The 24,527-nt window shown below is 43.3% G+C and overlaps 1 protein-coding gene across 1 annotated transcript; it reads left to right on the top strand.

Annotated features, from left to right (window-relative positions):
• Positions 1-10,483: 10,483 nt before the first annotated feature.
• LOC311007670 (protein NLRC3-like) lies at positions 10,484-16,806 on the top strand (the record flags this gene model as incomplete). The annotated part of the gene is made up of 6 exons (XM_084000928.1): positions 10,484-10,628; positions 10,779-12,576; positions 12,684-12,857; positions 12,949-13,122; positions 16,078-16,124; positions 16,277-16,806. The coding sequence occupies exons 1-6, from the start codon at positions 10,592-10,594 to the stop codon at positions 16,804-16,806; spliced, it is 2,760 nt and encodes a 919-aa protein (XP_083857054.1). The 5' UTR covers positions 10,484-10,591.
• Positions 16,807-24,527: the final 7,721 nt, after the last annotated feature.

Genomic DNA, 24,527 nt, shown 5'->3' on the forward strand with positions numbered 1-24,527 from the left:
TAGGGGTGTTCCCTGCTGCTGCACATCTGATTTTTACATAAAAGTCCTTTGTTTTCCTATAACATAGGTGTCATGCGAGACTTTGTATTGTATCTACAAACACGGCGCACCGTCTCTCTCTCTCACTCTCTCTCGCTCACTCCCCCCCACCCCCCTCTAAAATCAGCCCGATGGCGCGCGCGCACACACACACCATTGGACACACCGATTGGAGGTGAGTCGCGAGCGTCATATGTGTTGGTAGAGCACGGCCACTGCAGCGACCCTCCCACAGTCCCATCGCTGCGTGTCAATCCCTCCTCTCACTTTCTCTCCGCGCCCCCGTCTCTCTCCAGCTGCCCTTTCAAAATAAAAGCATAAAAAGCCTGAGAAAAAAACAAAGTAGGGGAAACACTGCTTTGTTTTCTCTGTCTTTTTATGGTTTAGTTGTGTAATTCTTTCATTGGTGCAGCAGCAGCGTTCAGGTACCACGAGCGTAGTTGTGACCTGTTGTGATCATAGATGGCATGGCATATATTTTTTATGTAAGTCCCTTCGAAATATAAAGAGTCCCATGACCAGCCAAACTCCTAAAAAAAAGCACCAGGGCCGTTGCTAGGAATCCTGGGCCCCCTGAAAGAATACTAAAGTGGGCCCCTGCCTAGGGATGGGCATTTCGAATAATTTCCTAATCGAGTAACCTAACCTGGTGTTACCCGGGTAACCGATTACTGTAATTAAAAAAATAAATAAATAAATAAAATGAGGTCATGTCTGATGGACAGAGAGCAGCCGGTGCATAAATGCGCTCTGTCCGTCAGACAGTCGCATCACTGACTCACAGCGTCGTCAGACTAAATATCAGGTGATAATAAGAGTAGAGATGGAGTTTAAGATGCACATACGGGGCAGATGTGCATCTTTATGCCGGGGAATAAATGCGCTGCATGCGCTATGAGCGCTGAGCGCATTTATGCCGCGGCGCCTCGGAGGAGGAGAAACTTTTTTTTTTTTTTTTTTTTAAATCATTAGCGGTGCTTATTTATTAGTCCACACTACATGTTGGTGCCTTCGCTCCTCTCTGCCTCGCATCGTCTCAGGAAACAACTGGGAAGGTTTCACAATGTTTGTAAACTGAAAGCAGATTTTCTAACAGACTTGATGACACCTGTCGTCTCCCTCCCGACGGTTTACGCCGAGGGAATCACCACAGATTATTGTAAAAGGTTTGAAAGTCCGAGGCTCGATTCAAAAACGCTTTTACTCAGCAGAAAATCACGTTGCTTGATCCGAAACTGTTTAACACGACAAAAAGCTGAACCATGACATGATAATGTAGTTTGATCCGACACTAGACTGCGCTCTAACCTGCCGTTTTTTAATCCTAGGTTAACCGGGTAATACATTCATAACCGAGTAGCAGATTGCCTACTCAGGTACCCGGGTACTCGAGTACCCGTGCCATCCCTACCCCTGCCCCCTGACTTTTCCACTTTTTTTCATAGACTACATATCTATTATCATTTCTTATTTAGCCTACTTTGTTTTGATGCTAATGCAGCATTACTATGAGTATCAGTCAGGGTCTTATGCAGAATAATTCAGTCATACAAAGATGAGACTACTGGGGTTTTTGTGGGCCCTACTGGGCGCTGGGCCCCTAGAATTATCATCACCTTTCTCCCCTATACAACGGCCCTGTATGGCACTACAGGACCAGTTGAATATAAAACACAATTTTATACAATATATATTAAGTAGGGGTCCCCGCTCCATCTCTCCATCAGTTTGGGGGTCCTTGGCCTGGAAAACGTTGAAGACCCCTGCTGTAGATTACAGACCATTAATAATGAAGTTAATACCGGAAATAACCAGTTATATCAGCAAAATAAGTAAAGTAGATAAAAAGTGAGGTATGGTCATAGTGGTAGTGATACAATGTCTAGTAATTACTATACTATTTACTACTATATACAGGATTCCAAAAAACTTGTTAAAGGGATAGTTCAACATTTTGGCAAATTGGCCCATTGCCATAATCCCTATAGTTTTAGCAGTAGGCTTGTTACCTTTAATTGTGGGTGCAAGCTATTTTTAGAACGGCGGAGCAGAGCCGTGAGCTGCTCAGAGCTACGCTACGGAGGCTCATTATGGGATTTCATGGTTTCCCTCATCAAACTCATCAAATACACAATCCAACAACTCCACAACGCTCTGGTGGACAAGTTGTGAGCGGCACATTCACCACGCTATGAGATAATAACACAACGTTACCACACAGAGTTGTTTTAGAGGGAAATTAATGCAAAACCGCTGATGCACATTGCCTTCAGGGACAGTTTTTCATCAAGCGGTTTCTGCATTTACCTCTAAAACAACTCTGTGTGGTAACGTTGTGTTATTATCTAATAATAACACTTAATAACAACAATGAGCAAGGCAACATATGCCACTAAAACACACATAGCCCCATTTTCTTTTCTTTTTTATCATCCAGTGAAAATACATTAGCATGATGATTTAAAAAAAATATTTTAATTTTATTATCCTGTAAATATATCCCAAAACCATTAAATCCAAATTGGCAAGCGTTCAGGCCACCATTTAGCTTCCCCCTAATGTACAACCTACAACCAAGTTGCCCACTTATTTCAAACAGCCCACACAAATATAGTGGGCTGCATAGAGCTGCCTGTATTTTATATTGTGGCAAAGGAGTTGTTGTCCTCATTCGGGGAAAGATGGACTGTAGAGTAGACAATGGATAAATAATTGCCTGCCCATCTCTGTCAGGTTTCTCATGTTCCCATGATAATTACTGACCTTTCTCATATCAAACTTCATATCACAGATATCATAAAATTCAGCTGCTGCTGATTTGAAAATTTTCTAAAGTAGCCTATGTGAAAAATAACTTTTGCCACATACTGTAATCAGTGTCATACAAAACAAGCCCATTCATATCGTGAGAGAAGATGAGTCAACCTAGTGCATATTTCCTTATAATTGATGAGTAAAATATTGATAAGTAAAAAATAATTATTAGCTGATGACTGACTGATCAGTCCTCTAGTCATCATCATTCATTGTGATAGAGCAGGATGGTTTATATATTGTAATGCTGTTAATGTCACTAATGTTATTATTATTATATTGTATTATCTTATTGAACAGATTAGTTATGTAGTTGTGACATTTGACCCCTGCCGGAACTGTGGGTTAGAGACAGACTTCCGTGTTGTGGTCAGGAAGTTCCGGTTTGAGTACAGCTCAGTGTTTTGGAATTGCTCGCCTGCTCTGGTGTGGACGTAAGTCTGTCTGCACTGGGGCTAGAGCGTTCAGCTGTGATGTAAACTCACCTGTTGCTGCCGTCCTTCAGTAAAGTGAGTCAAAGCGACATATTCCTCTCCAGAGTGGTCCTTTCTCCTGCACGTTAGACACCGTAGTCCCCTGTTAGCCGGAGCTAACAATATATATTTTTATAACAAAGGGCTATAATGTAATCGAGGCCTTGTTAACATACTGAAAACCTGTTCTGGATGTTGCTTTGAGAATGTTCCTCTGTTGTTTTCCTCTAACATCATGGAAATGTTCTCTAGAAGAACATTCAATAATCCATTAACTCAAAAACATCCCTAGGACATCCTAAGCATGTTTTAGACAAATGTTCTACATTTGTTAACATATCACATTACAAAAATGTTTTGGAAAAGAACACTGCATAATCTGAAGTATCAATAACATCCTGAAAACATTTTTGAAATATTGCTTTAACTCATTGAGTGCCAACCACGTAATTTCTCGTTTTTCGTTCCCATGCGTTGAGTGCCAAAAACGTAATTTTACGTTTTTTGCTTTTTTTTTTAATTATGAAAATAGACACTTTAATACACATTATATGTAAATTTGGGGACTCTACGACGAGGAGAACTGAAATAGATGACGATCAAAGTCACATGACAGCTCATGATCTGGAAGTTTTTATCATAACTCGGCTTCTGCAAACGAGTTCTGCATGCAGATGCAGCGCAGCTGCTCTGCTCTCACCCGCGCTGCTGCTCCAGCTGCTCCAGCTGCTCGGAGCTGAACCAGGAAGCTCTCAGCCGACAGTCCGCCCGGTCTTCAGCTGGAGCAACACCGTGTCCTCCCCAAAGTCCTCCCACGGTAAAATCTGATGGTCTCTGGGCCAAAGCAGACCGGCATCACCGACCCGTACCACAGAAGGACCGCGACCACCGGCGGGACCGGTCTTCCCGAGCCGCGGTGGCCGACTGACCCTCACGTTCCGCGGGGAGAAGCTGTGACACGGCACGGTGCGTCTGTGTTATTGTTGTTTAGTGGCGCCCCCCCCGCCCCCGATGGTGGTTTTGTGAATAGAACAACCATTGTTGTATATATTTATCTTATACGAGCCCTTTGATCCAGAAATGCGAGTGTGAGAAGAGCGACAGACACAAACAGCGCACCTTTCATAAAAGACGCTCTATCTCCTTTTCTAGAAAAAAAGGAGGGATTTTGGTGAAACCCAGCCATGTTTAGCTTGAGTTTTCTCAGGAACGGAGGCACGTAGAAACAAACGGTTTGTGGCCACTTGAAGCATTAAGTTAAACCTTTCAATTGAGCTACAGTATGTGTTGGTGGCAATAATATAGAATACACTGTGGCTCTACATAAAAAGTCAAAAATGGTCTAAATTGCCGGTACACCTGACTAAAACTTTGGAAAGGAGCGCGGCACTCAATGAGTTAAGAATGTTCCTTCTTTGTTATTGTATAACGTTGTAAGAATGTTTTTAAAATAACATATTGCAATCAGAGGCCTTAATAACATCCTGAAAATGTTTTTCTGATAATGTTTTTCCTTTGTTATTATGGAACATTTAGGTAATGTTTTATAGAGGAGCATTCTATAATTGTTTACCTCACCAACATCCCCAAAACATCCTTAGAATGTTTCATCTAAAACGTTCTATCTTTGTTAACATTTAACAATACAGGAACATTGTTTGAAATAATAAACATCATTATAATGTTCTTAAAACATTAGATGAAAATGTTTTCTTTAAAACACAAACAGAACTTGTAGGGAATGTTAGCCAAAGTTGTGGGAACGTTAGGGTTACCTGAGCCAGTCCTAACTAAAAGTCTTTTATAGAGTAGCCTGGAGCCAGGAGCCTGGTAGCTAAAGCCTCCCAGTATGTTTTTAGAAAATACTGGGAGTCACTATCAGACTTATTGGGAGCGAAATGTTCTAGCAGGATGATAAGGAACTATCAGGTCTTTCAGATAAGATGATCTTTATTAGAGATTTACAACTGCTTGCTTTATATCATTAAACATTAAACAGGCCGCAGCAGAGTTCCTCGCCTGTTTAGTTGAAATGGAGCAAAGAGCAGCAGATTCATTGTTCCAGGTAAGATAACAGCGTCACGTCCAACAGGTGAGTCACAGTTTAAAGTTTCAAAGTTGAACTTTGAACCAACAGTTGTGTCGCAGCGTTATTTTCTCCCGTGAAGGTAACGTGAACAGTTTTAATGTTTTGCTTGTTAACAGCTGTCATTAACTGACTTCTTTCTTCTTCAGCTTATCGTTGTGTTTTTGTTGTTGTTGTGTTATTGTAATGTTCCTGTAGCTGAGTCAGAGCTGTAACTGTGAAGTCTGGACCAACAGAACCGTGTCCTCCATGTTGTGTGGTTGTTGTCGGTAGAAGAGCAGAAGCAGAGTTAGTGGATGGTCAGTAGTAGTTGAACACAGAGTGGTTCTTTGTGTGCAGCTCCACTTCCTGAGGACTGGAGGCAGCTTTACCTGAATCAGCCTGTGGAGGAGGCGGAGAGGAGCCGCTGCTCTCCCGCTGTCTGAGCCAATAAACGCGGCCTGAGCTCGTCTGGACAGCCGCTGGAGAGCAGCTGGGACTTTGTCTGTGGTGAGTGGTCTGTCATTAGATTTACACTACAGGGGCCTCATTTATCAAAGAGGGTGTAAAACTGCTACTAAATATTTGCGTACGGCGAAAAGACGAAAATGGCGTACACCCTAAATATTTACACCTTTTTCAGATCAATCAAACTGTGCGTAAGCACAACTCTCCGCAATAAATCACACAGGACTCAAGAATGGTGCACACGTGAACACACCTCTTACTCCACCCCCGGAACGCCTATATACAACTCTATATGGTCAGCACGTGCATATTTAATTAGCCATGTGCTCTCTGTGGCGCAGCAACTTTTGTGACAACAAAGTGACAACGGAGACAACCGGCGGAGGACGGGGGAAAGAAGCGGAACTTCTCCGCTTCTCTGAAAGCAGATACACGGGCAATAAATCAGTCAGAAAAATGATCTTGCATTTTAATAAGCTACAATAAAAACAAAAACCTCCCAAATCTCAACAAAAGGGAGCAGAAAGAAGAAGAATCTTATATAATCTGCCCGTTTATCCCAGAAAATCTTTTTTTTTTTTTTTTTTTTTTTACCTAGATGTTAAAACAATGTAGGAAGCAGGCCGATAGTTACTATTACTTTGCAGGCCTTCCCACTACACAGTTACAGCTCTACTGGACTCGGTTTAGGTCATTTTCCATTACAGCTGAGTCCTTCACAGTTCCTCCTCAGGGCCACGTTGTCTCGCTCTTTATTCTCCCCTCTCGTCAGCTCCAAACACACGTGCACCTCGTTAACTCAGGTGACAGAATAATAACAGTCTCAGTAGCTGCAGATCAGTGTGCGCTGCTGCCGGTGTGTTTTTAAACTTGGATGGTTTGATCCTTGTCGGACGTCACACAGCCTAATCAAAAAAGCAAAATCCTCAATCCGCTCTGTTTATCAATTAACATAAAGCCTAGTGTTATTATAGAGCGGGTTGGATTGCCAGCACCGGTCCACCACTACCACAATTACTTTAAAAAATCCTCTGTGCTCTTCTAAATGTACTCCGCTCCTCTCTCCCTCTCACATTGCAGTTCTCTGACTCAGCAACGGTGTCGCCAATTCCTCCTGTTCCTCAAAAAAGGCGTACGCCAGGGTCAAAATGGGTGTAAATGTCCGCACTTTTCCCCGTCAGGTTTTGGCTTGATAGATCCCAAATTTGGCGGAGAAAAGTGCGTAAGCACAAAACGAGGGGAAAATGGCGTAAAAAAAGGTGTATCCACGATGATAAATGAGGCCCCAGGACTGATGTGGACTCAGTGTGGCGGGCTGAGGGGCTCACAGGGTTTTTAAGGCTCTAGATCAGGGCTATTCAATTACAAATTCAGTGGGGCCAGATTTTAAAACCGAGACCTTAACTGGGCCGGACATTTTCAGCGGTCAAGAAGGTTATGACAAATGAGGGGCATTTTTAAAACCCAGCATTAGCTATTAAAAACAAATCTACACAGTCAGAAAAAAGAGAATAAGTCAATAAAAGTAGTGATAGTAGTAGGCTATAAAGGTGTAGCTGTTAATGCTTTGAATTGGAGGTTTTTTTTAGGAACTAAAAGTTTCCTGAGGCCTACTGTCTGAGTTTCCACTGAGGTTTACAGCAGGGGGTTATGTAAATCACTAAATGTAGCCTAGTCTTAAAATTATGCCTAAAGATGAACAAAGATTTCTTTTCTAACATATTTTGATTGGTGAAAAACAAGGAGCAAAAAGCCATTTGGGGCAAATTACTCTGGGAAAGTATTTGATTATGGATTATTTATTTGAAAAGTAGCTATCCTAATCAAGTTACTGTTCTGATTCCATTGCAAGTATTTAGTTGCGTTAAAATTTAATTATTGGTTACTTCATTCCCTCAATAAGAAGAAGAAAAAAAAAAAGGACAGCGGAGCGTGGCGTGCCGTCACTGCGTGGACGGTGCTCATGTGTGACTGAAAGGAGTGGAGAGACTGGTGGAGTATTAGCCAGCCACCACGGTTTATTGTTGGCTGATGGGAGGGCTGAGGATCGGTCAGCTGCTCTCCAGAAACACCGTGTCGTGCCACTGTGGCCCGCTGTGGAGTGTGAGGTCCGTCGGTCCGGCAGAAGGGGAGATTTGTCTCTCGCTGACCTGTAGCGCTGCGCACCACAGGACCACGGAGGGCAGCCTCGGCCTCGGCCGTCCGGACGTCCGCCGCGGCGAAGCCTCCCGCTCCGTGACGAGCGGCTGTGGCCCGACACGGCGTTTCTGGAGAGCAGCTGACCGACCAAGCCTCGGTTCTACCGGTAACTTTCAAAACAACGCACTGGGTGGGTTGGTTGCGTGTTGCTAGGCTGCGTTGAGTGGTGCATTCACTGTCTGAACTGCAGTAGGGATTTTGAGTTCTCGCAAAACGTGTTTCCCTCTGTGTGTTTTTTTTTGTTTTTTTTTGGGGGGGGAGACACGAGCCGGGCCACTCGGACATTGGGTCGGGGCCGGATGTGGCCCGCGGGCCGCCAATTGAATAGCCCTGCTCTAGATGATGTTCAGAAAGACAGTGAACACTGCATCAAATGAGTCAGAGGCTCCTGGTTCAACAGCTACTACAGTCTATTGATGAATATTACTCTGATCAATACTGACTGTTATTGATCAATATTGAATGTTGTTGACTATCGCTGATCAATACCAATCACTTCAAGTAACTGAGTAGATTTACTGCAGTACAGTTGTGAGGTACTTGTACTTCCCTTGAGTATTTTCACAACACTCTGTGTTATTGATTAATGGATGAAAATTATCAATATTGTTGTGAAGAACCTTTTAGAGCTGCAACAGTTGCTCAATCAACATTTTTCATGCAGAAATTTTCAGTTTTCAGGCTCAAAACTGAAGATTTGACTGTAAACTGAATATTTTTGTCTCTTAGTTGCTGTGATGAAATAGACATGGCCTCAGACTGAGAGCAACTTGAACGCATCATTTCTCTGTATTTTCTGACATTTGATGGAGCAGACAATGAATGGACTGACAGAGACAATAAGTGTCAGTGGCAGCTGGAGAGTTTTTTTCTCTATTTGAATTTCCAGTGTGAGTGAAATGAGTGAATGTTGTGATAGTGTGATAGCTGTGAGGTGAAATAAGTCTTGGCCCAGTTGTTGTGTGTGTAATAATCAGCTGTAGCTTGTTTGGTCCAGTGGTTTTCTACAGGGACGCTGTCCACACAGAGACTGTGTCACATCAACTCAGTGGATCTCAGTCCTTGTGTGTGTCAGTGGATGGAAACAGTGGTCCATGGATCATGTTGCTGGGCTACAGCTTCATGACGCCATCTAGTGGACTGATAGTAGAAGTAGAGCAGCTGATGGCAGCTTCCTCTTCCTCACTGCTGTGTGACTGCATTCAGCTGACACTGATATGAAGCAGAGAAGAAGAGCCAATCAGTGGAGGAGCAGCTGGAGACATGATGGACATGTGAGCTGCTGTGCAGATGAATGATGTGTGTTTCCTCTGCAGGTGAAGCTACAAAGTGTGTGTGAGCTGATGTGGATGTGAGCTCAGCAGCATGGATCAGTGTGAGGACAGAGAGGAGGGAGCCCCTCCCTCTAAAACCAAGAGCCAGACCACAGGTCAAAGGTCAGATGAGCATCTCTAACTGTCCATGACTCAGATCACTGCTCCATCATTATTCACACTCAAAGCTCTGTGTGTGTTGTGTTCAAGGCTAAAGCAGCAGCACAAGCCACAGTCTGCTGGACCTGGACCTGGACCTGGACCTGGACCTGGACCTGGACCTGGATCAGGCTGTGTGTCCATGAAGAGCAACTTCTCCATGGGTCGTCCTATTTACTTCAGTCGAGCTGTTGATGGAAGGTCAGAATTTAAAACAGTCAGAAAGACTTTTCTCTCTAAAAGTCAATTATCATGTTTGTTAAAAGTTTGAAGATATTTTTCATCAGTTTTTCTCCAACATGCACATTTATCAGTTGTGTTGTTGTTTCAGGATCCAGCAGCAGAGACCAGACTCTCCTGAACCCAGCTGTCTGTCTTTAAAGAGCAACCGGTCAAAGGGCTGGATCATTGACTTTAAAGGAGGACGTGGATCAGCTGATCAGATGTAAGCTGTAACTGACAGTCAGACTCAGGTTATTGTAGAAAAGAACCAGTTTGTACGACGTGTTGTTGGACCAGGTCTGAAACCAAAGTGTCTGTGTCTGTTGTGAACGTCCTCAGGGGACATATAAAGTCCATCTTGTATTATCTCTCTGTCCTGATGTTGACTTGACACTGATTCCTCCACAGAGTGGACCAGGAGAGCTCAGAGGTTCCCAGTGGTCAGTCTGCCCAGCAGCATCAAACACACCTGGACTCCATATTTATGGTGAGGACATGTCCAACAGCTGCTGTTACATCTGTTGTGTTCACCATCATCTCCATGCTGCACTTTGACACCAGTGGATTGTCAGTCTGTCCAACATGGATCTGATGTTTGGCTCCATGGTTTTAGTTTGATGCTGTCACTCATAGAGTTTCTGTTCCAGCTGCTGGAGGAGAACATGGTCACTTTTGTCAAGAACGAGGTGAAGATGATCCACAAGCTTCTGAGTCCAGATTACCCAGAATGCTCAGGGAGTCAGAGGGAGGATGAGGAGGTGTTGGACGGTGAGGATGAAGAGCAGAGGAGGAGCAGCAGAGAGGCATTAGTGAAGATCACAGTGAACTTCCTGAGGAGGATGAAGCAGGAGGAGCTGGCTGAGTGTCTGCAGAGCAGTAAGAGGATTTCTCTAAAGATTCAACATGATGGACAAATGAGATGTTCACTGACATCAAAACATGGAGGAAAACATGTTCATATCATTAATTAGAGGAATTAAAATGTTATATTTTCTTATTGATCTTCTGTCTTGTGTTTTCGTTCAGAACATTTTGCTCCAGTTTGTGGACGTAAACTCAAATCTGCCCTGAAGAATAAGTTCCAGTGTGTGTTTGAGGGGATCTCTAAAGCAGGACACCAAACCCTTCTGAACCAGATCTACACAGAGCTCTACATCACAGAGGGAGGGGCTGGAGGGGTCAATGATGAACATGAGGTCAGACAGATTGAAACAGCATCCAGGAAACCAGACAGACCAGAAACAACCATCAGACAAGAAGACATCTTTAAAGCCCCACCTGGAGGAGACCGACCAATCAGAACAGTGATGACAAAGGGAGTGGCTGGCATTGGGAAAACAGTCTTAACACAGAAGTTCACTCTGGACTGGGCTGAAGACAAAGACAACCGAGACATACAGTTCATATTTCCCTTCACCTTCAGAGAGCTGAATGTGCTGAAAGAGAGAAAGTTCAGCTTGGTGGAACTTGTTCATCACTTCTTCTCTGAAACCAAAGAAGCAGGAATCTGCAGGTTTGATCAGTTCCAGGTGGTCTTCATCTTTGACGGTCTGGACGAGTGTCGACTTCCTCTGGACTTCCACAACACTGACATCCTGACTGATGTGACAGTGTCCACCTCAGTCAACGTGCTGCTGACCAACCTCATCAGGGGGAACCTGCTTCCCTCTGCTCGCCTCTGGATAACCACACGACCTGCAGCAGCCAATCAGATCCCTCCTCAGTGTGTTGACATGGTGACAGAGGTCAGAGGGTTCACTGACCCACAGAAGGAGGAGTACTTCAGGAAGAGGTTCAGAGATAAGCAGCAGGCCAGAAGGATCATCTCCCACATCAAGACCTCACGAAGCCTCCACATCATGTGCCACATCCCAGTCTTCTGCTGGATCACTGCTACAGTTCTGGAGAAGCTGTTGAAGACCAGAGCGGGAGGAGAGCTGCCCAAGACCCTGACTGAGATGTACATCCACTTCCTGGTGGTTCATCTAAAACTGAAGAAGGTCAAGTATGATGGAGGAGCTGAGACAGATTCACACTGGAGTCCAGAGAGCAGGGAGATGATTGAGTCTCTAGGAAAACTGGCTTTTGAGCAGCTGCAGAAAGGAAACCTGATCTTCTATGAATCAGACCTGACAGAGTGTGGCATCGATATCAGAGCAGCCTCAGTGTACTCAGGAGTGTTCACACAGATCTTTAAAGAGGAGAGCGGCCTGTACCAGGACAAGGTGTTCTGCTTCGTCCATCTGAGTGTTCAGGAGTTTCTGGCTGCTCTTCATGTCCATCTGACCTTCATCAACTCTGGACTCAACCTGATGTCACAACAACAAACAACATCCAGGTGGTCTCAAGTGTTTAGAGACAAATCAACACATTTCTACCAGAGCGCTGTGGACGAGGCCTTACAGAGTCCAAATGGACACCTGGACTTGTTCCTCCGCTTCCTCCTGGGTCTTTCACTGGAGACCAATCAGACTCTCCTACGAGGTCTGATGACTCAGACAAGAAGTGACTCACGGTCCAATCAGGAAACAGTCCATTACATCAAGAAGAAGATTGAAGAGACTCCCTCTGCAGAGAAAAGCATCAACCTGTTCCACTGTCTGAATGAACTGAATGATCGTTCTCTAGTGGAGGAGATCCAACAGTCCCTGAGATCAGGACGTCTCTCCACAGATAAACTGTCTCCTGCTCAATGGTCAGCTCTGGTCTTCATCTTACTGTCATCAGGAGAAGATCTGGACGAGTTTGACCTGAAGAAATACTCTGCTTCAGAGGAGGCTCTTCTGAGGCTGCTGCCAGTGGTCAAAGCCTCTAACAAAGCTCTGTAAGTGTAGAGATAGTTGGATTTATTCATCATTATATAAATACAATTTTGTTTTTGCAACAGGTCAGATGTTAAATTCCTTTCTTTCCTCGTGACCATCTCTTCAGACTGAGCGGCTGTAACCTCTCAGAGAGAAGCTGTGAAGCTCTGTCCTCAGTCCTCAGCTCCCAGTCCTCTAGTCTGAGACACCTGGACCTGAGTAACAACAACCTGCAGGACTCAGGAGTGAAGCTGCTGTCTGGTGGACTGGAGAGTCCACACTGTAGACTGGAGACTCTCAGGTGAGGATCCATCCAGCTGTTTATCTGATGCCACTTGAACACAGCAGCAGGTGTTGACAGAGGGCTCCTGTGTGTTGTTGTGTGTGTTCAGTCTGTCAGGATGTCTGGTCACAGAGGAAGGCTGTTCTTCTCTGGCCTCAGCTCTGAGCTCCAACCCCTCCCATCTGAGAGAGCTGGACCTGAGCTACAACCATCCAGGAGCCTCAGGAGTGGAGCTGCTGTCTGCTGGACTGGAGGATCCAGACTGGAGACTGGACTCTCTCAGGTATGGAGAGACTGCTGCAGCCACACACACTGTCTGATAGAGGAGGAGGAGCTGGAACATTTTCTATGACCCCGTTCACACCTGGTCACACCTGGTATTAACATCTGTCTCAGGTGATCGATACATTGATGATGACATCAGATCTGATCGGTGGTGTCGGCCACAGTGAAGCTCCGCCCACTCCACTGACGTCCTCTGTCTCAGTCTGACTCGTCCCAACACAGTTTATACTGAAGACAAAATCTCAGAGTGTTTCAAACATGAGCTGTGCAGCTTTCATCAGTCACAGTGATGAACTACTGGGATCAGGAGTTTCTCCTCATGATGACTTCAGTGTCTCATCATGACTCACTGTGTCCTATTCAGGAGAAGAGATGTCAGTGATGAAAGCAGCTGTTGGCAGCTGTGCTCTGAGTCTCTCCAGATGTTTGGATCAGACTTTATTTCAGAGTGTATCAGGAAACATTTCAGCTGCAGCTGGTTGAACTGCTCCTGAACCAACAGAGTGTTTGTCCTGAACAGTCCCAGAGACTGTAGACACCTGTTGAGTGTGGACACACTAATAACAACACAGCAACAAGAATCAAAGCATGTCCACTGCTCAGAGACATTCGTCTCCCAGCGTCTCCAACCAAGGAGGAAATAAGAGACAGAAACCAGGCGGCACCATCAGGTCTCTGTCTGGTCAGATATTGATGATCAATAATCAGCTCAGTCTCTCTGAGATCCTGGTCTTGTCCTGATGAGATGTGTTGTTGTGTTGAGGAGACAGTCAATCACAGTGTGACATCCAGATGTCCTCACTGTCCAGAGGCCTGGAGCTGTCAATCAGAAGACAGTGAGTGTAGTGAACAGTGTAATAATCAGTGTTTGTGGCTGAATGTGTGTGGTCAAACAGCTGTTTTCAGACTGTGTGTGTGCTGACTCCAGATCAGATGAAGCCACAAAGTGGCTCCTTAATGAAAGTCTCCAGCAGCTGGAGCTTCACTTCCTGTCTGAGTCCATGTGCTCTGAGCTGAGCCTGCTTCTCTCTGCTCTACAGTTTCTCTGCTTCCTCTGGACTCTGACTTCAAGTCCAGTCAAACTGTGTGGACAGGTTTGATGGAGCTCAGGACTGGTCCTGAGGACGGCTGCTTTATTCCACATGATGTGACTGATCTCAGTGAGTCAGTGTGTTGCAGCTGATCTGTGTGAAGAGCAGAGAAGAACAGAGTCATTGATCATGAGATCCTGATCCGTCCTGTCACTGTGATCAGATGGTTTCTATTAGAGCTCCTTCATCCACTCACTGCTGCTGTGGCTCCTGTGGAAACCTGCTCACAGCCTCATTCTTCAGCTTCCTGTGGAGTTTTCTTCAGACAAACACAAGTTGTGTTCACACTCAGTGTTTCTCACTAAACTCACTGTGTGTTTCACTGAGCTCTAACAAACATGTTGAGTGTGTTTCCTTCCTCATCAAACACTGAAACCATCCACTGTTCACAGCTGCACTCTTCTTCTGTCCTGGTGCATTGTGGGATATCTGGGCTGGTCAGCTCCACCTGTTGTGTCTTCATCTTCTTTGCTGTGACGTGTGTTTGTGCAGCTTGAGAGTCAGAGAGTGAAAGTGTGTGTCTCACACTGCAGTGACATGACATGGAGAAAAGACATGATGAAGTGTTTCCTCCTGGTCTCCTCCTGCTCTGTATCATCACTAGATAAAGACTCCAGCTCCTTCTTCTCTGTGCTCAGTGTTCATCCAGACATACCAGCCTCCATGTGAACACAGTGATAAAACAGTGTGTGTGTGAGAGCCATGTAATGTCCATGTGTGCATGTGTAGCAGTTGTGAAATGGTTGCTTATAGGCTGAAGGATGACAACACCATGGATCTGAGTTGGTTCATTTATTCTGCAAAGGCAGCACAGGGGCAGAGTCAGGAAACACACAGCTGCAGGTAGAAACAGTCTGCCTCCACAACAAGAGCAGCCACAGTTTGTTCCTCTTTTGCTGCTCTTTACTGTATTGTATGTCACAATAAAAAATAAAGGAATAAAAAAATAAATGGATAAATAAATAGTAATAATCATTTTAGAGAAAAGATACTCTCCTGAATAGAAACAAAAATAATCACATGAAATTAACATGTCTATAACCCACTTGTAAATAATAATCATTAGAAAAACAGAATAAAAATCACCATGAAATTATTAAATAAAAATATTCCATACTTTTCCTCCACACAAGGACAATAATAAAAACTGAAATAATGTGTGCTCTAGTGACGTTTTTACAGCTCTGACCAGACTCAACTCTCATATATTTACCACAAACACATCTCAGAAATCACATTTCAAAGCATTTTTCAGACAAAAGGCACCTGCAAAGGCAGCACAGGGGCAGAGTCAGGAAACACACAGCTGCAGGTAGAAACAGTCTGCCTCCTACGACAGGCCACAAAACACACACACGTAGACGTCACGTTAAACCCAAACTACAGCCGCTTTTTCACCGTAAAACACAATTAAAAACACGGCAACACATTAATAAAAGCTGTCGTTACTTTAGCGCACAGTTTCAACCGCATTACATGACCGTTTAAGTGCATATTTTACAGAGTAACGTGAGAGCTTCACAACACGTCTTACCACAACAAGAGCAGCCAGAGTTTTGCCGGGAGTTTGGTCCGACGTCGCCCACGTCCCCCTTAGTGTGTTACCCCAATATCGCTCCCCCTTGCTACAGGTGAAGATGGAACTTAGAAATAGAAGTGATATAAAACAAAGCAGGAAATTCTAACTTGTTTTAGATAGTGTTAGCATCGAGCAGGTTTTGAGAATGTTCACCATAATGAATGATAAAAATAAAGAAATAATGAGTATAATGAATGATCAGATGAATAAAACAAAGTAAAGATTGACCCAGCTACACATGCTGACAGAGAAGGTGCTGCTCTGACCCCCCTCCTCCTTTCAGGGTGGAGCCTGCTGGAGTCCCATGGTTGACACCAGGTCTGAGGAAGTGTAAGTCTGTTTTTACTTTGATTCATGGAAACAAAGCAGCACATTCAACCATCTTCACACTGTCACATCACTGACCTCATGAGTCTTCATCAAACTGTCAATAACTGATCACATGATCAATAACTGCAGCTGTGTCTTGTTCTCTCCATCAGATTCCTGTCCACTCACAATCGACACAAACACAGTGCACACAAGGATCAAACTGTCTGACAACAACAGGAAGGCAACACTTGTGGAGGAGGATCAGTCATATCCTGATCATCCAGACAGATTTGACTACTGGTCTCAGCTGCTGTGTTCAACTGGTCTGACTGGTCGCTGCTACTGGGAGGTCGAGTGGAGAGGACACGTTTATATATCAGTGAGTTACAGAGGAATCAGCAGGAAAGGACACAGTGTAGACTGTGTGTTTGGAGGGAACGATCAGTCCTGGAGTCTGGACTGCTCTGATGGTGGTTACAGAGTCTGTCACAATAAGAGATGGACAGACATCACCTCCTCCTCCTCCTCTGTCTCTAACAGAGTAGCAGTGTATGTGGACTGTCCTGCTGGCTCTCTGTCCTTCTACAGAGTCTCCTCTGACTCACTGATCCACCTCTACACCTTCAACACCACCTTCACTCAACCTCTCTATCCTGGGTTTAGACTCTCCTGGCCTGATTCCTCAGTGAGTCTGTGTTGAGTGAACCAGAGTCTCCTCCTGTCACAGAAACCTTCTCCCTGTTGAACAGTTCAGTCTCTACATGTCTGTCTCTGTCTCTGTCTCTCACTCACGTTTTTTATATTTATAGATTAAATCAGTGATTTAATGATTCTTGTAAACTTCTTCATCTTCCTTTAAAGACAGAAGCGTCATTTATTATTATTATTAAGTCAAAATAACAAAAAACAAAACGTGACTTTTTCTTTGGTAAGACTGAGTGAGGATGACTGAGCTGAATAAGTTTAGACTAAAGTCAATCAGAACATGAAACTATTTAGTTTACAATGAACTCAGATGATGTATTATTTGAAAGGTGACACCCTGATTATACCTTGTCTTTTGTCCTTTTTCACTTTATTCATTTATTTGTTTATTCAGTGTCAGTGAAGTGAGAGAGTTTGATAAAAAAAATAAAAAAACAATCAATAATAGAAGTAATAAAAAGAAGTAAAAATCCTGTAATGAATAATTGTTGTGTTTTCTTACAGTTTCTGTGGATCAAAAATGAACATTGTTAACTACTAACATTATTTTTCTCTAGTGGATCAAACTAATGACAGGACATCATTTCTACATGAGACAGTTTATAGTTCACCTGCACAAAAAACGTGTGAACTTCCCATTCAAGTGATTATGAATAGAAATGTAGCTTTATATGCACAAAGTCTTTAAACTCAGGTTTAAATCAGCTTCTTTCCACCAGATGGAGCCAAACCAACAGCAGCAGGACAGAGGGAGGTGTGGTTGGTTAATGTCAGAGACAAACTCAAACATTAACTGGTTTGAGTGGAAAACTCCCAAACTCAGGTTATTTATCATCACAGATGAACATCAGTCAGGAGGATCAGTGACATCACATCCAGCTGCTCCAGATGTTTGTCACCATAAATAAACCACTTCAGCTCAGACACATGAATCTGTTGGATTCACATGAACTGAACTGAAGTGTGACACGTTCACCTGCAGCTCAACGCTCACCTGTTCAGACTGGACTCTTTGTTTGTTGTTACAACCTGCAGGTGTGTGTGTAAATAAATGTGTAGATTTCTATGAATGAGTGTGTTTACCTGTTTAAAGATGTTATGATGAACTGTGTTTCCTCATGTGACTGAATCGTATTTATGAGTTTATTCCTGATAAACACACATACCCACACCCACACCCACACACACACACACCCACACCCACACACCCACACACACACACACACACACACACACACACACACACACACACACACACACACACACACACACACTATGACGTAATGCTTGTTTTGACAAACTTGAGATCTACTTTTGCCTATTCTAAATCATTTGTGTCTGGAAAAGCTTTTCCCTGACATGCAGTTTAAAGGTGCATGACACCACTTAGGTAGTAGATTATTAAAAAAAAGGAAATTGCACTTTTAATGGATACCTTAATTCTCCAGACTTATACCCTCCTATCCCAGGTAAGGGTTTGCCAAACTCAACATTCAGGGTGTGAACCCATCTTTTACAAGTTCCACACTGAATCTACATGGAGATAAATATGTTACACGTTTTTACAATTTGGCATCGTAGTGAATAAAAGAAGACTCAAATTTTGGATGAGCAGGGACTATGAATTAAAGTTATTTCTCTTGCATGAGATACTGAGTTAATATCAGAATAATGAACCTGTCACTGATAGATGTGACTCATTTTCATTAAAAACAAATACAGTATCACTTACACAAACCATGAACCACACCTAAATGCTACCTGAGTAGATTTATACTCCACACAAACCTCCAGTGCACATTTCTTATGATTACAAATCCAATGGCTCGATCAAATTTGACCTGAACAAAATGAGTGCTAGTGGAAAAAGAATGTATTTTTCTATGATATACAAAAGCAAGATAAATGTACATGGTATACGTTGTATAATTTCCTTTTAATAACGTAAAACAACCAAGGGAAGGGCTACAGCTGTGTGTTCCTTCCATCTATCAACAACTGACACTTGACAGACATTTGGTAGCTTACATACATTCACAAAGAAATTGCTCCCACAACAATAAAAAATCATGACAGTTGGGTTTTTTTGCCCTTGCCTGCCATCTGCTCTCTTGTGCTGGGTAAAATTACACCATGGTGTAATGGTTCAGAAGATACAGCCAGCTAGCAGTATCATCTGAGTTGAGGACGTCTCTAATGTAACTTTCTATTGCCTATAAATTAAAAAGGACAACATGGATGATGTGGTTCACAGTTTTAATAAATGTTTTGTAAGTGTTGGAGCATGTGAGGACTGCAATGATCGATTCCCCAGCTACATGTTCCTCTCAGCTGAAGAAAATGAAACTGTAATGACAATGACATGACAATGGTAATGGTAATGGTGAAATGGTGGTGAAAAGGCTCATTGATGAGAATTTCAGAGCCACTAACAGACATCTGTAACTTATTATTCCAAACAGGTCAATTTCTCAAACTAAATGAAAACATCTGAAGTTGTAGTACTGTATAAACATGGGGATGGACACCATTTGACAAATCACTGGGGCTGTTTCTTTGCTTCCACAGTTCTCTGAGACTGTAGAAAAACAGTTCATTAACAGATCAAACAGTTCAACATCAATGGCATTAGTAATAGGATCAATAGAGGCCGGTGCATATTCTCATTTGTCCAGGTCATAGTATTTCAAAGGAGGTTAAATCGAAAGCAACTGGACTTAGTTATTTGTCTAGGAAGACGTTTCACCTCTCATCCAAGAGGCTTCATCAGTTCATGTACGCAGCTGACCAGGCTGGGACTGGTCCAACTATCTGGTGTGGAGACTCACTATTTAACCTCTTGTGTGGGCGTTTCACAAGGGTGATGATGTCACTGGTTCCCTTTTGTGCTCCAAGTGCCAACGACAGTCGTTGGAGTGACAGTCGTTGGTGGGAAGTTGGTTTCGACTTCGTTAGTGCCCTATTGTGTTCTAACGACAGTCGTTGGAGTCACTTGCCACTTGTGAACAGTAGTTGTTCTTTGAGGCTAGATTGTTGAGTCTCCTGGGAAGGGATGAAAGGGCAGCATTGTAAATTGGGGATAGGTGGTGTCTCAGACCTCCTCCCCTGTTGAGGGTTGGTTTTTCTACTTTTACAAAAATGGCTTCTTTAACTCCTCTTTCAAACCATCTGTCCTCTCTGTCTAGGATTTGAACATTGCTGTCCTCAAAGGAGTGGGCTTTCTCCTTGAGATGTAAATGGACAGCAGAGTCCAGTCCTGAGGAGTTTGCTCTCCTGTGTTGGGCCATGCGTTTATGCAGTGGTTGTTTTGTTTCTCCAATGTAGAGGTCTTTGCATTCCTCGTTGCATTGGACTGCATACACCAGATTGCTTTTGTGGGTGTGTGGTGTTCTGTCCTTGGGATGTACCAGTCTCTGTCTGAGTGTGTTGCTGGGTTTGAAATACACAGGGATACGGTGTTTGTTAAAGATCCTCCTGAGTTTTTCTGATACTCCAGACACATATGGAATGACTATGTTTTTTCTCTTGTTTTGTCTTTCTTTCTCAACCACTTTGCTGGTTTTCTTTCTGGAAGCAGCTGCAGTTTTCACAAAGGTCCAGTTAGGGTAACCACAAGTTGTGAGGGCGCCTCTCAGGTGCTTGTGTTCTGCCCCTTGGGCCTGTGAGCTGGTGGGCACGTTATCAGCTCTGTGTTGCAAAGTTCTGATAACACCAAGCTTATGTTCCAGAGGGTGGTGAGAGTCGAAAAGTAGATATTGGTCTGTATGTGTGGGTTTTCTGTATACCCCAATGTGGAGGCTACTGTCCTTTTTCATATGGACGTCACAATCTAAGAAAGGCAGACTATTGTCCTTGACATCCTCTCTGGTGAACTTGATGTTTTTGTCCACTGAGTTAATGTGTTCGGTAAAAGCTTGCACTTCTTTGGTTTTGATTTTAACCCATGTGTCGTCCACATACCTGAACCAATGGCTCGGTGTTGTTCCTTCAAAGGAGTTTAAAGCCTTGTTCTCTACCTCCTCCATGTACAGATTTGCCACAATAGGGGATACTGGTGAACCCATGGCACAGCCGTGTTTTTGTCTGTAAAATTTGCCGTTGAACTGGAAGTATGTGGTGTTCAGGCACAAATCCAGAAGCTGGCAAATATGTTCGGGTTTGAGTTTTGTTCGGTCACACCACATCCAAAACTCTATAGACTTTGTGGGTAAAGTCCGGGACATACAAATGGAACCAGATGACACTATGGTATCCTACGATGTGACTTCTCTTTTTACCTGTATTCCAACTATGGAGGCTTCGGCCACAGTAAGGGAAAGACTCACACAAGACAACTCCCTGCAAAACCGAACAAAACTCAAACCCGAACATATTTGCCAGCTTCTGGATTTATGCCTGAACACCACATACTTCCAGTTCAACGGCAAATTTTACAGACAAAAACACGGCTGTGCCATGGGTTCACCAGTATCCCCTATTGTGGCAAATCTGTACATGGAGGAGGTAGAGAACAAGGCTTTAAACTCCTTTGAAGGAACAACACCGAGCCATTGGTTCAGGTATGTGGACGACACATGGGTTAAAATCAAAACCAAAGAAGTGCAAGCTTTTACCGAACACATTAACTCAGTGGACAAAAACATCAAGTTCACCAGAGAGGATGTCAAGGACAATAGTCTGCCTTTCTTAGATTGTGACGTCCATATGAAAAAGGACAGTAGCCTCCACATTGGGGTATACAGAAAACCCACACATACAGACCAATATCTACTTTTCGACTCTCACCACCCTCTGGAACATAAGCTTGGTGTTATCAGAACTTTGCAACACAGAGCTGATAACGTGCCCACCAGCTCACAGGCCCAAGGGGCAGAACACAAGCACCTGAGAGGCGCCCTCACAACTTGTGGTTACCCTAACTGGACCTTTGTGAAAACTGCAGCTGCTTCCAGAAAGAAAACCAGCAAAGTGGTTGAGAAAGAAAGACAAAACAAGAGAAAAAACATAGTCATTCCATATGTGTCTGGAGTATCAGAAAAACTCAGGAGGATCTTTAACAAACACCGTATCCCTGTGTATTTCAAACCCAGCAACACACTCAGACAGAGACTGGTACATCCCAAGGACAGAACACCACACACCCACAAAAGCAATCTGGTGTATGCAGTCCAATGCAACGAGGAATGCAAAGACCTCTACATTGGAGAAACAAAACAACCACTGCATAAACGCATGGCCCAACACAGGAGAGCAAACTCCTCAGGACTGGACTCTGCTGTCCATTTACATCTCAAGGAGAAAGCCCACTCCTTTGAGGACAGCAATGTCCAAATCCTAGACAGAGAGGACAGATGGTTTGAAAGAGGAGTTAAAGAAGCCATTTTTGTAAAAGTAGAAAAACCTTCCCTCAACAGGGGAGGAGGTCTGAGACACCACCTATCCCCAATTTACAATGCTGCCCTTTCATCCCTTCCCAGGAGACTCAACCATCTAGCCTCAAAGAACAACTACTGTTCACAAGTGGCAAGTGACTCCAACGACTGTCGTTAGAACACAATAGGGCACTAACGAAGTCGAAACCAACTTCCCACCAACGACTGTCACTCCAACGACTGTCGTTGGCACTTGGAGCACAAAAGGGAACCAGTGACATCATCACCCTTGTGAAACGCCCACACAAGAGGTTAAATAGTGAGTCTCCACACCAGATAGTTGGACCAGTCCCAGCCTGGTCAGCTGCTACATGAACTGATGAAGCCTCTTGGATGAGAGGTGAAACGTCTTCCTAGACAAATAACTAAGTCCAGTTGCTTTCGATTTAACCTCCTTTGAAAAAAAAAAAAAAAAAAAAAAAAGGATCAATAGAGGAAATCACTAACGCTGTAGACCACAAACAGTATGCAACTTGAGTACTCATTGATCCCACAAAAGGCTTTGGATACAATCAATCATCACATATTTATCAGTAATCTGGAACAGTTTATGGGATCAAATGATCATTAAAGCAGAAGTAAGCGATCCGGTGGTTTTGTCTAACGTCTTGTCAGCAGATGGAGTTAGCAGCCCCCGCCCTCGTCATGGATCTATTGGTCCTCGTCCCTACGTCACCACATTCAGGCGCATCCCTTGGCTGCACACACAGAGAGGACTGCCCCTTTATGCCGTTCTCTCTCCTCATTGGATAAAGGTTGTAGGATACAAGGAAAGTTTTCTCCTGGGCTCAGAGCAGAGCAGAGTGACTGACAGACCCGTGTTTCAGACCAAACACTCTATAGAAGTGATTGCTGTCGGAAGATACAACTATTTAAGACTTAGATTAACACAAACATTCACCTTACTTCTGCTTTAATCAATGTGCTGCAAAAAAACAAAAACTCACATCACAACAGAAGTGTTTCCAGGGATGCAACAAAAAATTGACGGACCAGGCTCGGGTCTGAGCTAAGTTAGCATTAGCACAATGTTACACAATTACAGTTTGACACAGATTTGTAGTAATATCTGAATCATGGGATGTTGGCGTCATGATAAACCAAACAAACAGCGGTGTCCTTCACTTTTTTATGCCCCGTTGTGAGCAGTGATGGGAATAACGGTGTTATAAAATAATGGTGTTACTTTTTCCATTAACGAGTAATCAAAAAAAGTAACTGGTTCCCTGTTTTAACGCTATTACCGTTAAAATGGGTTATTCCTAGTCACAAAATATACACCTGTTTAACTGTACATTACACATTCTTTTTCAGTCCATCAACTAGTCAGAAAAAGGCTGTTTATGCAAAAGTTACTTTTATAAAAAAATTAAAATTAAAATAAGTTAATTTTATAATATAGTAATTCAGTTACTAACTCTGTTATTTTTTGGGGAAAGTAACTAGTAACTATAACTAATTCCTCTTTAAAAGTAACATGCCCAACACTGCCCCCCGGAAACATGACTTTGTTCCTTTGCATATGTTTTGACCTCTCAGGGCCACCGTACTGAGGACGGACAGCTGATTGGGCCAAACCATCTGATGATGCCTTGTTTCATTGCCACACTATTTTATTTATTTTATGCATTTATTTGTTTTTTCGTGTTGAGAATTATGGATTTTTGTTTGGTGAAGTTGTAATTGGTGTTTTTTTTGTTTACCTCTCTCTTTCATTGAGTTTTCTTTTGGCCAAGACACAATAAACGTTCCCATGCATGTCATCGTGTCAGGTCAGTTTGATCTGTTGTTATCTTGACTATAATTCACATACAAACATTAATACGGGTTGGCCAGGAAGTCTGCATGATGGCGGCGGGTGCGGGCCATCACATTCTGGATCCATCTATTTAAACTGGCACTTGCATTTTAGAAACTGGCCCTTTCTACCAGGCACTTTACAGATCACATCACTTTATGTCTAGGTATGACTGTGTATATGACTGTGAACCACTGTGTAATTCTTGTGTATTTCTGTCTGTTTGTGTGTTACCTGCCAAGGGACTACGGATGCTAATTAGCAAGTTGCTAACTCTGACACATTTACATTTGTGCACACGTACGAATGTTCATTAATGTGTACTGTCCCTTTTAAAGGGACAACGAGGAGTTTCTATTCGGCTATAAAAAAGTCTCACGTTAATGTGGATGAATCTCCGTTACCACTTGTTAATGGTCCATTTTAGATAAATCTATGGTTTTGTCTCTATGGTTATTTTGTTATTATTAGTGGTGGTGGAAATGC

This window comes from Trachurus trachurus, assembly GCF_905171665.1.
Source record: "Trachurus trachurus genome assembly, chromosome: 24".
NCBI lineage: Eukaryota > Metazoa > Chordata > Actinopteri > Carangiformes > Carangidae > Trachurus > Trachurus trachurus.